An 11,201-nucleotide genomic window follows, 5' to 3' on the forward strand; every position below is an offset into this window, starting at 1 on the left:
TGGCTGAACCTAGATCTGTGCTCAGATTGACATCTAAAATCACTGAGCAGAACTGAAAAATGCGTTGGGTTTTATGGAGTTGCAGCACAGCCAAGAAGCAGCAGACACAGGTATTTCCCCTGCTCCCACTTTGCTCACATAACACATGTGCAATGGAAAACCTTAGAGGAAAAAAATACATTTTCATGTGTTCCCCATAGAAAGGAATTTATGGCAGAAATATTTGAGAAAAAAAAAAAAAATTGAGTCATAATGCAGGAAAAAATGAGTGGATCCAGAAGGGGGAGGGTGAAGGAGAAGACCATTGGTACACTCAGGGGAGGAGGGAAGCCTCAAGAGAACTCACAGAGCAAATAAAATCCATACAGATAAGTAAAAATTCAAGAAACAGAAAAGGGTGGAACCACTGTGCTACTCATACATGGTAGTTGTTCCTGTATTAGGGAGAGAAAAACAACCCACCTGCTTCCTTAGCTGCCTGTATTTTCCATTTACACAACTTTTGGAATGCAATTCCTAAACCAGTCACAGTCAGACATCTACTTGTATTTTCCAGCTACTCTCTGTTCCCTCACTCTGTTCTCCTCTGTGTGAGGCATAAAGCAAGTCTTGGAACGAGGTGAACACGAATCACATCGAGGTGTTGGTAACAAGTGATTCTCCTATTATTGGCATACCAAGAGTGAAAGAAACCCCATTTACTCCTTTCTTGTTCTGCTGGTTCCCCTACATGAGCACTGAAAAACTCTACCTCATACAGCAAAGCCTCAGACCCCTTCATTATCTCTTGGCTTAAAACCAGCATTCCGACTCATCAATTTTCAAACCACACCACACTTGGTGGGCAGTGATTGATGTCTGCATCAAATTTGAATCTCCAGTTGTGTTTGCACAGCTGGGGCTGAGGGGAAATCTTCTTCACGACCCCCAAAAAACCAAAAAGCAGAAGCAAACAACAGATGCTCCTGTACCTTTGGAGGACAAGGGGTGTCACTGCACATGGTCTGCAGACTCCGTTCAGGGAAAGAGCTCTGGCACAGCCATCTCCTCTGCCCACTGAGGGAATGATTTTTTCCAATGATTCACAACCCAATGTCCTATCCAGCCACTGATAAGTCTGCCAAGGTAATGGGAGACTTATGGATGTAGCTGCAAGGAGCTCATGGAACCAAGTACTCCACAAAGTGTTTAGATACGTACAAATGTCCCTTGGCATCAGGTCTAGAAGAGAAACTTGTATATCAGGCCTTTTCAGAATTTAGCCCTTAATTTGTGAAGGGTTCATTTGTGTTGATACAAGTACGACCATCTCAGATAGCCTGCATTTCTGTCAGGCACTTTGACTTCCTACTCTTTTGTCATAGCACAGAAAATTTGAAAGTTCCTTTTCAATGGTGTCCTGATGTAGTTAGTAATTTAAATAAAAAGACATAACCGTATTTCTTTATGCTTCATAACCAGAATAAAAAAAAGGAACAGTCACTGTACAAAGACGCTTTGTGGCCAAATGAAATCTTCAGTTCTGCTCAGCAAAATGGGGGCACATTTCCTTTTTCTAGTTCAGTACAAAAAAGCTTTACGAGGCAATGTTGTTAAAACTGATGCTGTTTTCAAAAGAGTCTCAGTTCCTGCCAAATTGAATTCTTTGTGAATGACAGTTTATCAAGGAGAGGAAAGCTGGATTCTGGGCTACAGCCACTGTGCTTTAACTGACTAGAACTGATCACACATGCCTTTGTACTGAGTGAAGTGCAATCTGACATCGAGGGTCAGGATTTCATGTCCCTGCTCCCAAAAGGCCAAGTGGAGACTTGGAGAGTTTTTCGTTGTTGTGCACTGATTGAGCAGCAATTTGAATTTCTGTGACATCAACAAAAGTTCACAAACCACCAGCAATGTGAAGCTTTAAAGAGAGCAGTGGGTCTAATGAAGCAATTAAACAGACAGCTGAGTAGCACCTGAATACACAGTCTATACATAAAAAAAATCAGCCAGCAACAACTCCCTCTGGATGTAGACTCCCCCTCTCCTGAGTTTGTAGCAGGGTGTGGGCAATCTGCAATATATGTCAGCAGTTCCTCCTATGGCTTGGAACAAGCTGTGGTAAACTGCACTATAAATGGGAGAGGGTGTCATCATAACAGTCATCTATGTATGAGGTTATTTTGCAAGTATTTCACCAGACTAATTAAGGAAACTTTTGAAATTTCTTTTGTTACTTACTTCAACATTGTCATAGTTACATGAATGGTGATTTTCTATGTCAAAATCCGTGAAATTCAATAGGACTCTGTGGCTGTGGTCCACTTGGATGACCCAGGAACAATCTGTGTTGTTATTATAAGGTTGAGGATAGTTTGGAGAATGGATTTCCCCACTTGTAGCTTGGAAAATACCACCACAGCCTGAAAAAGACACAATTAGTTTAAATCACAAGCTCTTCTCTTTATGCTTAGTGAGAACCTACCTCTATTTTTAAACTAAGAACACTTCCTTCTTTACGTTTCCTACATTAAGATTTTGTAAGATGAGCGCTACAACTGTTCAAGTGTCCTGGCTGCAACAAAAATCAATGGAAATTCCTATCAGGAAAGTTTAACATTATCATTATAGTTGAATATGCAACAGCACTGCTCTGAGTAATATAGCCCCAAGCTGGTAGTAGATGTTGTGAAGGCTGAAGCTTTAGTTCTGGTACTCCTCTATCCTAGATACTGTAAAAGCAATCCAAAATACTGTTCATATGAATGCCACACACCTGACATACTGAGAAAGCAATAACTAGGCCCAGCTGAGCGCAGGGTGAGAAAACTACTTCTTTACTGAGAGCTCATTGCTCATGAGCAGTGCAGCAATTGCAAACCTCACATTTCTACTTCTCTACCCATGAAGTTGAGGGTTTCCTGAGGACTCCACCCTCAGATACTTCTGATCAGAACAGATCTGGTGCTCATGAATATCTAAATAGCCTGGAACTATAGATTCCGTGTGGGAAGTACCAGGGCTTTCAACAGGACTAACATGAACAAACGCAGTTTTATATCTTTAAAAGGGATAGAGGAGAGAGAAAGAAAGACATTGGGATTGTTGTAGATGGAGGCAGCCTGCTGGAAGGATAAAAAACTATACTGTTATTGCATTCTGGTGAGTGGGTATTTTAGAGGCTAGAGGGGGGTTGGAGTACAACAGGCAAGATATTGTAAAGGAATGAGAAAGCTTCAGGGGGCCTAAGCAGAAAAAATAAGCTGCCAGGTCTCAGAAGGGGATTTGTTCAAAGGACTATTGTAGACTTCTTTTATTAAGAAAAGATCTTGTGCCTTTCTCATAAAACTTGTGAGAGAGGAGAAGTATAAACCTTGACAAATTAATGAATCAGCGTGCTTAATCAAGCAAAACTGCAAGAATTAAAATTTGCCTTTTGTAATTTTTCATTGATATTTCATATTTTCTGATAATTGCCCTTTTTTAGAAGAACTCCCATGTAGAGATATGGTTGAGTCTTTTAAGCATATCTCTTCTTTTATTGATTACCAGTAAGGCTATGAACAACTAATCACATTGGGGGTGGATGAACCTTTTAGAATTCAAGTATTTACTAATCACTCCAAATATTTTTGGAGTCCACTGAGTTCTTCAAGTTAAGCCATGTTCTCAGATATTTTTCACCTTACCTTTTAAAACCAAAAGCATCATTCACTGAAAAAAGTACTCTGTATGGGTAAGTGGGTGGGAAGAACTGGTAGCATGCAGAAGTCCTTTGCTGATTTCAGGAATGTCTTGATTAATTATGTAGAGAAGAAACCCAAACAAAATACATAAATAGGCCTAGGTTTCAGCTAATTAGACAATTTTTAACTCTGTGAATTTTTCAGCATCTCTTAGTGTTACCAAATTCAGTATCGCCCAAATTCTTTTTCAGCTTTCAGTCCTGTGCTGGTTGACTACTTTAAATGCTTACATGGCTGATCCTCAACTCTCAGAATTCCTGAATTTCTCATGGCATTAATCAGTATACTCACCACCTGGATTTTCTTGCCAGGAGGCATTAAAACCTTTCCCTGCCACTGCTGCATCTGTCTCGAAACGGACAATGGCTGAATTGCCAGTGGTGGAGACTCGCAGTGGGTTCTGCGCTGGTCTTGAAACACACAGCTGGGCTAGCCTAGGAGAGAGGAAATCTGGGCCACCAAAGACCTAGAAATGGAAGAAATATTGTCAAAGTTTTCCAAAGAGAGTGTCTGCCACACAGAGTACATGAGAAGTGTTCAATTTTTAGGAGGAAAAAACCAACCCCATCTATAATTACTGAAAATGATTCAACATTTTAAAATGTAAAACTAACAGAGTAATTTTCTCTGCGGGTTTACCTGGTATCTGAACCCCCTGTACAAACCAAGTTTAAAATTCTAGATGATTTCAGAATATCCTTGCAATAAATAGAATTTTCTGTTTGAGGACTTGGCCACATTCTTCTTCCCTTTCCCTCCAGAACATTCTCTGGGCATATAGACCCAGATATTTTTGTGTGTGTGCTTGTGCAAACAAACTGCTTCTTTTTGCAGGAAACTGTGCTGATGATTTGCACCATTGATATTTAGAGGCATAGTTAAAGATGATTTTTAAATTGGAGCTAGATTTCATCTTTCCTTCTGATAAAACAAAAAACCACTGCAACTTTATTTACTTCAAGGGCAGCATAAATATACAAACTACTGGATTTGGGTCAAGTAAACTACATTTTAATAATGTTCTTCAGAAGCAAGGATATATAGCATACATATTTGCCAAAAAAGACCTGGTTTTGGCTTTTAAGAGTAATTATTTCTTACTCAGAAGAGTGTGCCTCAGGCAGTCATAAACCAGAGAACCACCACCCTCTTAAGCATCACAGCAGTATTATGTACTTACAATGCATTTTTAAACCTAGTGAAGTGAATTAAGTGGCAGTGATGAAGCCTTGTTAACCCTGTTTCTTGTTTTCCAGAAGGGACGTAGGATTTTAGTTTGAACTCATTTATGACTGGTGGAACCGGCTCACCTTCCCTAGTCTTCCCTCTCAAAGCAGAAGAAAACACACATGCTGAGTGCAATTTCCAATTGACATGTGATTTTGGTGCCTAGAGCCCTCAATGATTGAATTTTCTTGGCTTCCTGCATGCTAATGAAATAGCACCCAATACTAACAGTCTACCACCTTCCACTGGTATGTCCCTCATAGGACTGCAGCTGCAAAACTCAGCTTGACAGTAACCTCAGATGTGAAAACTATAAAACAGGTACACCTAATAGAGAACATGCTGCTGTCTTTCAGCAACTGAGCTAGTAATAGAAAGATTCTAATTCTGTAAGCACATATTATATATAAATGCTGAAACTAAAGTAGGTAACAGCAAGTTCTAACAACATAAAAAAACCCAACCCAAAATAACAATAAAAACAAACAAGCAAACAAACAAACAAAAATCTGAAAGCAGAGAATAGGAGTATAAGGCAACAAATCCCATCAGAATTTTCCAACAGTAGCACCTCAAGTCCACTCCAAAATGTAATAGTTTGGTAAACATCAAAAAAGTTAAAAGAAGCAATCCATGCATCTTTCTCAAAAAGTGACAGTACTGTTAGAAACAGCTTTATATGTGACCTTTTCTTCTATGATCACTTCAAGATGAGAGGAAACTCAATGTTTTAATAAGCTCTGTCAGACACTTTTTAACCCCAGAAGAAGTTTGGGTTCTGTCCAAGCTAAATATCTGAGCAAGTCTAACAAAGAGCTGAGCTAGTCCCTCCACATCCAGGGCTAAGTGTACTGCATTGCTACATAATTTGATTAATTGTGTGCTCACTAACTGCTCATAGGACCTGACACCGCTCTGATGTTAGAGATATAAAAGAAAGAATTTGGTTTTAACTGGAAAAAAAAAAATCAGTGACTCCAGGTTAATGTGAGACCTCAGGAACTGAGGCTTGCATCCCCAGAAGAAATAAGGAATTAATTTTTCTATAAACGTCCTAGTCTGTTAGATGTTCAAAATACAGTATTTTGCTTTGGTGGCTGATAACACAGGCTTAATAGCTTAAACATTCTTATTTTGACCGAGACAGCAGTTTTTGCATTCTGCAGGGAAGCTGTGTGACTTGAATGGATAATGATTCCTCTGTCCAATTGATTGTCTCAAGGCATTCAAAGGAAGTCACTATGGATGAAATCACAGCTCAGATTCAGAATCTGTAATGAAGCTGTCACAGTCTGGGGAAGAAGCCTGTTTGTCCGCTGGAAGCTCAGCGTCTTCAGAAAAATCTTACTGCTTGGCTGCTCATGAGGCCCAGTGACAGCTGCATTTGTCAGAAGTCTGCTCAAAATGTGAATTTTAAAATGTGTTTGTGGTACATTCTCTGAGTCAGAGCCACAGCATGAGACCTAGCAAGAACACATGCTCTTAATCATCTAAACCAGCCTAGGGAAGCTATGTGGCAGAGGAAACAGCAGGAGTTTCTAATATGCATCTAGTAAGTCTCATGGACCAGCCTCTCACATCATCCCTGGCACTCCCTGGGGCTTTCTGCACACCATGGGCAAGGGAACCAAACCCAGCTCTGACATAAAGCCTGCTGATTTATGCAGCATTACCTCAGAAATTAACTTGGCCCTAGCTGAACACTTTGAATTGACCTGTTGGGAAAGAATTAAGGATGGGGAAGAAATATTGATAGAAATCTGAAGTTTGTGGGTCTCCTTTACATTGTTAACTGTTCAGCAACAGCTTCTGCACAGTTTCAAAATAGAAAGCAGTCAGAGGCATGCTCTTTATAATTAGGAGTGTATTTTCTTTCCTCCTTTAGGCCAGTTTAATTAATCAGATGTTTTCATAAGGGCTGGAACAAAAACAAGTTTGAGTGTTTCCATGACAAAAAACAATAAAATATTGTATTTGGCTACAAAGAGAAAAACCAATAGTTACCACATGAAAAAAGAAGAGGGAAAAGAGAATGGATGGAAAGAATGAATTCAAGGGTGTGGTTCATAAAGAGTGATAGGATGTCTGAGCTGAAAAAAAAACCCAGAAACATCTAGTCTGACCAGGGTACCTGATCCAGAGATAAAGTGGTATTGGATGACTTAGCAGGGCTGCAGGACACTGCCATTAAGCCCATGGTTTTAATCTGTTCTTATCATTTGCTTCTGCCCCGTTAGCTCCATTTAATGTTAACAGTCAGCATTCCAGAGTTATGAGCAACAGAAAGCTGTTTTTATGTGGTTGGTCACCCTCATGACACAGATTTTCTGGGAATAACACTGATCCCTGCTCAGATATAGCTTCCAGCAAAGGGAGAGCCTGGCTTTGACAGAGAATTAAGAACTATGGTAATACCTGATGTTTCTTTATATTTAAATGAGAAGACCAGAGCATCTAATAGACTCAGAAGTGCAATAAATTGACAGTCTTCCCTCCTTTTCAGCTCAGAGCTACATCTTGCTGAGGCAGAATATATTTATAGTTTATAAAAAAAATCTGGTCCTTGTTAAGGAGAAGATATCATAATTTGTCATAATTTATTCAAAGCAGACATGGTAATTTTCCTCTATGAATGTATTTTCAATAGAAGCCATTTAAAAATTATTTCAAGCCTTTCATTGTGTGCAAAATAATGTCTTCTATTTCCATTAAACATTTCTATAAAACATCTTTAAGAACAATTTAAATTTGCTTCTGGATGTTTATAAAAGGAATGGAATTTGATGGGGAAGGAAAAAAGACAGACTGCAACAGTGTCATAAAACAAACAGGAGGAAAGATTAAAGGAGAATGTGTCAAACACTTGAGCCATGGGGATAACCTGAGGATTTCACATTAAAAAAAAAAAATTAATGTAACTATTATTGCACAGTTGTGGTGAAACATATGGCAGTCCTGGGATACTGGCATGGAAATTACAGCTTGTTTAAGAGGCATTTTCAAAGGAAAGGGAAGGGAGACTCTTGCTGCCTTTTACAAGAACAAGGACGCTTCAGATAAATGTACAAGAGTGACATATTCAAGAAACTATGGTATAAAAATGAAGATAGCAGCAAAGGTGTCATAATGGGAAATATCTCTTAGAATTTTCTTAAATTCACTGCCAGCTCAAAGGGATGAGGATGCTCCTAAGTGAAAGCTAAATGCATACAGGAGAGCAACTTTTGTGATTTCTGGGAAATATTTATTACAAGACAGCTTATTCCAGGTAGCAGACTTAATGGGACCTGGAGGGACAGCAGAGTGCAGAGTTACTTTAGTACTGATTTTGACTTCCCATTAAAACTGGAAAGTTGTTTGACGTGAAAGAAAGCAAGAAGCAGTAGAACTTGCTACTCAGAGATAAGGAAAATGTGAAATCAGGAGAATAACCACAAGAAAAATCAGACTTCAAACCCAAAAGAATACTTAGACAGGATATTTCTGGGAAGTTAATGTGAGAGACCTTTGGAACCTTAGTGATCACTGAAACACACTGTATCAAAAGGACACCAGGAACCTCTTTTTTTTAATAGTCTGCAAACTCAAATGCATGTGTGGTCTTCAGCTTGGACATACACAGACAACTACAGGAAAGAAGATGACAAGATAAAGCAGCTTCTGAAAATGGCTAACCATGGGGGTTTTTTTCCCCACTAAACCTGAGTCATCACTTGTTCTGTGCAGACTATGTCAATCATGCTATGAATGAATTTTATAACAAAAGCAAGAAAATAGGTATGTGGAGAGGTACATAAAGCTCCACCCAGTGCCTGCAGTTTGGCAGGGGAAGCTCTATGCTGCCAGGCAGGACCTTTGATCATGCACTAAGACATGAATCAATTTTCCCCTGATGATTTATGTTAGGTTATCTGCCAACAGATCAGAGACAGGGGTTGGGAACCGGATGAACCAAGGTCAGGAGACAGGTAACTCGCAGCATGCCAGTTCTGAGGGCAGGAAGGCAGGGGAGTTCAGGCAGCAAGGTGAGCATCTGTGCATGTATGGTTAGAAAGAAGCAAAACATAGCAACTAAGCTGCAAATGGCAAAGAAAGGAAACCCAAAACCTAAAGTGAATACCTTGCTCAGGAACACAGAGCAGCAAACTGCAGGATCCTGTTAAACAGTGTGTTTACGCAGTCAGTGTCCAGCAACCCTCTCAATTGGTTCTAGGCCAGCTACCTTCCCAGTCCAAAAGTTCTCAAACAAATTGTTGCCAGTCATCTGTACTCTTGATGGATCATGATAGCTCCTGAGCAACCATCTGCAGATGTAGGTATTGTCCTTGGACTATTCAAGAAATGGTCATTCATAGCAAATTTAGATTTGGAGGCTGTTTGATGGATTCCTCTGGGCAACAGGGACATAACTGAAGGCAGATTAACTTCGATCTAGTAATTCTGGGCACAAAGAACAATGAAGACGCAATACGACAGACTTCATCAATACCATACCAGCCAGTACATGTCACCTACTCACAGTCTATGGTGTCGGCAATGTGACATGCAGGCACACTTGCCAATGCGACTGATGGAGAATTCATGCAACAACTTCCTTACACCCAGATCCTACAGAAGTCCCCAAGTCAACAGGATACTCAAAGCACAGTGTCCATTTGGTCAAGATTTCCACTGCATTGATAAGCTAAATAACATAGCCTGGAGAAATCAAAGCTACTAATGTGGGAATGGGCAGCAGTGCATAAGTGTGCGTGCTGGACAGAAAATTGTCTCACCGTATGCTGTATCACATCACCCAGGAGAAGAGGAGAAGAAAGGCTGCAGCAGAGTGGTACAAGTTCTCTCAGTCAATCTTTTGCATTCATTACAAAAACATTAAAATGTCACCCATGTAATAACATTGACAAAAAGTCCCAACAAGTGTACTTCCGTTAGTGATCTCAAATGTCTCTAGTGAGAGCAGTCGAGAAAGTCTATAATTCTAAACAAGTTCTTCCTGAAATTATTTCCTATCCCTTCTTCCTGTACTGCAAGTCTATTCAACTCTGTTAGCTGCGATTGGTCACCTGGTTGAGCAAAACATGAGCAAAAATATGTCTTACATAACAGGGTCATCCAGTCTTACGGGTCTCTTAAAGGTCAGTACATGCTTAGAGAGGCCCCTTTTCTCCTTTTTCCACCACCTTAAGATGACTAGGATATTGCCTCTTCTTTTATTTTTTTTCTTCTGAGTGCAAAAATTCTGCGTAATTTTCATCACACAGGGTTGTAAATCTCCTCACATTCTTGGAAGGCCCTACACAAGGCCTCACCTGAGTTATCCTCACAGTGATCTATCATATTCCTTTACACCAGGAAATTATCTTCATGGTACAGCACTCTACACTTAGATTTTGTAAAAGGTGAGCTTTTTAAGACTAAGTTTTTCAACGCAGTTTTGTCTCTTGTTAGGAAGCATACAGTGCTTCCTAACATCATAATTGGTTAAGGTATAGTCACCAAAGACATAAAAGCAAAAAATAATAAGAACATTGTGGCTTCTGTGACAACACCTGTTGAACATAACTGTAACCATGGGAAATTGTGGTAGAATTGTTTGGTTGAATCTGCAGTTCTTGGGATTATCTGTTGCAGACAGAAATGAATGTAACTTGTGTATTTTAGAGGAGTAAATAAAATGCTCTTACCTCCAAAACATCATAGCTGCAGTTTGGGTGATATTCAATGTCGAATTCCTGAATAGTGAGTTGAATGCTGCTACCAGGTGCTGTGTGGATGTACCAGATGCATTCCCTATTGCTTGGGTATCTGGTGGGGTAGCCAGGGCTGTGAAACGAACCAGAAGGGCCAGATAGTTCTTCTCCACAACCTGACAACAAAGCAAAACAGCCTGTCAGTGAGGAGCTCTGGAAAAACTCACCAACAACTCTGTGATAAGGACAGGCAGTAGCACCCATTTCATAGACACATTTTTCTTCCAGCCCTTCCACTGGGCTGGAAGGTGTGCTCTGTCACAGGGAACCTGGGAAGATAATGGCAGGCTGGAGCTGTTTGCACTGCCTGTGCAGGAAGTACTTCACCTCCTGTTTTGGTACGTTTCATACCAAACCTCAGCATCTGCTCTGACTGCTGAACGAACTGAAACACTGTCCTGGGTTAGCAAAACTGAGCCCGCTACAGACACAGAGGAAAAAAGTGACACTTTTTGTATTGGCTTCTAACTTCATCAGTTCTAAAAAGCTAAAT

At 40.0% G+C, this 11,201-nt stretch overlaps 1 protein-coding gene across 1 annotated transcript in view; it reads right to left on the bottom strand.

Moving 5' to 3' along the window:
* The window catches only part of CUBN (cubilin), a 143,648-nt gene that overhangs the window by 68,021 nt on the left and 64,426 nt on the right, over positions 1 to 11,201 (bottom strand). Inside the window, exons 29-31 of the mRNA XM_032113394.1 lie at positions 10,643 to 10,824; positions 4,020 to 4,194; positions 2,224 to 2,405 (exon numbers count right to left, since the gene is read on the bottom strand). Coding sequence (XP_031969285.1) covers positions 2,224 to 2,405; positions 4,020 to 4,194; positions 10,643 to 10,824 — 539 coding nt within the window. The remainder of the gene's footprint in view (positions 1 to 2,223; positions 2,406 to 4,019; positions 4,195 to 10,642; positions 10,825 to 11,201) is intronic.

The sequence above is a fragment of the Corvus moneduloides genome, chromosome 1, assembly GCF_009650955.1.
Source record: "Corvus moneduloides isolate bCorMon1 chromosome 1, bCorMon1.pri, whole genome shotgun sequence".
In the NCBI taxonomy this organism is placed as follows: domain Eukaryota; kingdom Metazoa; phylum Chordata; class Aves; order Passeriformes; family Corvidae; genus Corvus; species Corvus moneduloides.